The 2676-nt window shown below is 36.5% G+C and overlaps 1 protein-coding gene across 1 annotated transcript; it reads left to right on the plus strand.

The window, feature by feature from the left end:
- The first annotated feature begins 797 nt into the window (after positions 1–797).
- LOC113325816 (SKP1-like protein 11) lies at positions 798–2002 on the plus strand. Its single transcript, XM_026573685.1, has one exon. The coding sequence runs from the start codon at positions 848–850 to the stop codon at positions 1712–1714; it is 867 nt and encodes a 288-aa protein (XP_026429470.1). The 5' UTR covers positions 798–847; the 3' UTR covers positions 1715–2002.
- The last annotated feature ends 674 nt before the right edge of the window (positions 2003–2676 follow it).

The following is a 2676-nucleotide window of genomic DNA, read 5'->3' on the forward strand; positions in this document are numbered from 1 at the left end:
AATGAGACAGTTGTGTTGTGTCTTTTATACAACTTTTTGCAGGGCTTGTCTCCCTATTTCCTTGAATAACAAGTTTTTGTTGGTAGAAAAGTAACCCGAAATCAAAATAGTTTCTGCTTTGGAGCTTGAATCGGTTTCAAAATTCCACAGTTGGGTTTTCATCCAATGTGGTGATGCTTTGCATGAGCTTTGCCGATAGTTAAAATTGTATTTCAATTTTCAAAAACAAGTACTCGCAATTGGTGCCTAAATAAGGTTAGCCACCTGAGTGAGTTTCTTGGTTCAATCCAGTGAAGCAAATTCATGAAAGAAGATATACATGACGATTATTTCTAATGCTTTAGCTTTAATTTGGGTTTAGTACAAATCTTTATTGTCATAGTCACAATTGTGGTTTAGCTCTAATGGGGGTACCATTTTGCTTGGGATATACCAAATTGCAAATAAGACAAAACATATTTTGACAAGGGATCAGTACACCCTCAAGCAAAATGGTACCCATTAGCAGCCATGAAAACATCTTCCGTGCTGCATGATGGCAAAAACATGAATCCTAGTCCTAGAGATTCTAGAGACCCATAGCCAAAAGACCACATTGGGCAAAACAATGAAAACCCAGCTGGGATTGGAATTACTGTGGACTTCTGAAACCGATTCAAGGTTAGTAATCAGAAACGATTTTGATAATTCCGATTTACTTTTTTCCTCACGAAACTTTCTATTCAAGGGAAGTTGTTGTATAAAGACAGGAAAGATGCTCTGTATCCCCATTTTTCATCTCACTCTTCTCAGAAAACCTGCAGTGAGCTGTGAACTATCAGGGTTTCACCTTGAAATTTCCATAAGAATGGCTTCTTCTTCAACATCAAAATCACTAGATTTAGAGAAGATGAATTTGAAATTGAAAGAAAACCCCTTCAATTTTGTTGCTGGGGGTTCATCCTCATCACTAAAATCAAAAGATGTAACCAAAATGAAGAATTTGAAGATTCAAGAAACTGTTGTTACCCCTGAATCTGATTCTGATGATGAAGCTGCTGCTGGATCTCCAATTGTTTTTGGTAGAACTGAGGGAGGTTCTTCTTCTAGTGGGAAGAAGAAAGCAAAATCACAAATCAAAAGGAAGAAAGTACAAATAGAAACATCAACAGCAACAACAACAAGAAAGAAAACTAGATTCTCTTCAACCACCACCACCAGCAGCAGCACATCATCATCATCATCATCATCATCATCATCATCAACAATGGTTCATTTAAGAAGTTCTGATGGTGATATTTTTGAAGTGGAAGAATCAATTGCTCTGTTATCTCAAACAATTACACATATGATTGAAGATGGGGTTGTGGCTGGAAATGTGATTCCATTATCTAACATTTCAAGTGAGATTTTGGAGAAAGTGATTGGGTTTCTTGAGAAACATGCTGGTGAAGAAGAAGAAGATAGAGATGAGAAGGAAAAAGAAGAGCTGAAAAAGTGGGATGAGAACTTTGCTGAAAAGTTGAAGAAGGATCAGTATACCCTTTTTGAGATGATTCTTGCTGCTAATTATCTGTCTGCTAGGTGTTTGTTGGATGTAACTTGCCAAGCCTGTGCTGATATGATCAAAGGTATGCCACCTGAACAGATTAGAAAGTTTTTCAATATCAAGAATGATTTTACTCCTGAAGAAGAAGCAGAGGTTAGAAGAGAGAATCAATGGGCATTTGAGTAGTCATTTCCTTAAAATCAGTTGGGATTCAGGGGTTTATTTCTAGAAATGACTGAATCTTAGAGAAATTTTGGGTTTTAGTTACACCAGTACTATCTCAGATTTTATTAACTTATTATGAACTTTTAATAGAGATCTCTAATGATTTTATGGGTTTGCTTATTGATTCTGTTTTTGGGGATTTTATTGATCTTGACATTGTTTTGCCCCTTTTCAATTTCATACTAATTGGAATAATGTGACTTATGAAATAGAGGAATTATGAGTCAATGGAAATATGTTTTTGAAGCCTGTGCTGTGCTGCTGCATTCCAAGTTGCAGGGGATGTGTAATGTTGTTACGTAGGTGCCGCTTGAGCAGGGCACTTGACTTGCCAAGCCTATGTATAGTTTTGCATATTCCAAAAATCTCAGCATTGTTTTGGGCAGTTTTGAGCCTGAGCTGCTGCACGCCGAATTGTACGGGAAAGTATAATGTGTTACCTTTGAACCACCAAATCTGAGCATGAGCAAAGCACTTGCCAACAGCCAACCGGCCCTTGAAGCCACTGTGTATGCGTATATTCACAAAATGCTAGTTTTGGTTGTGCTGATTCCGACAAGTCTTAGAATGATAAATTTAAAAAGCTTGACTGAATGTTGATCTGGGATTAAAGAACCACTAGTTTCAAGCAAAATTTGTATATCAAGTTTCATATGAATCTGAGTTAACGATATGTTCTGGTCAAGAGCATTTAAAAGTTAAGTTTTTGGAAAATTTTCCATTATACACCCATTTGATAACTTGTTTTCTAATATGCACCAGTTTTTTTGGATATTTCTAATATACACCCATCATCCATAAAAACGTTAGCTAACAACAAACACACATCTAGCCGTATATCTAGTGATTGGAATGGACGATAGAGATCTTTTTATCTTACAAAATTACGGGTTTACCCATAACTCAGAAACAAAACGCACAGA

Source organism: Papaver somniferum, unplaced genomic scaffold (genome assembly GCF_003573695.1).
Source record: "Papaver somniferum cultivar HN1 unplaced genomic scaffold, ASM357369v1 unplaced-scaffold_0, whole genome shotgun sequence".
In the NCBI taxonomy this organism is placed as follows: Eukaryota; Viridiplantae; Streptophyta; class Magnoliopsida; order Ranunculales; family Papaveraceae; genus Papaver; species Papaver somniferum.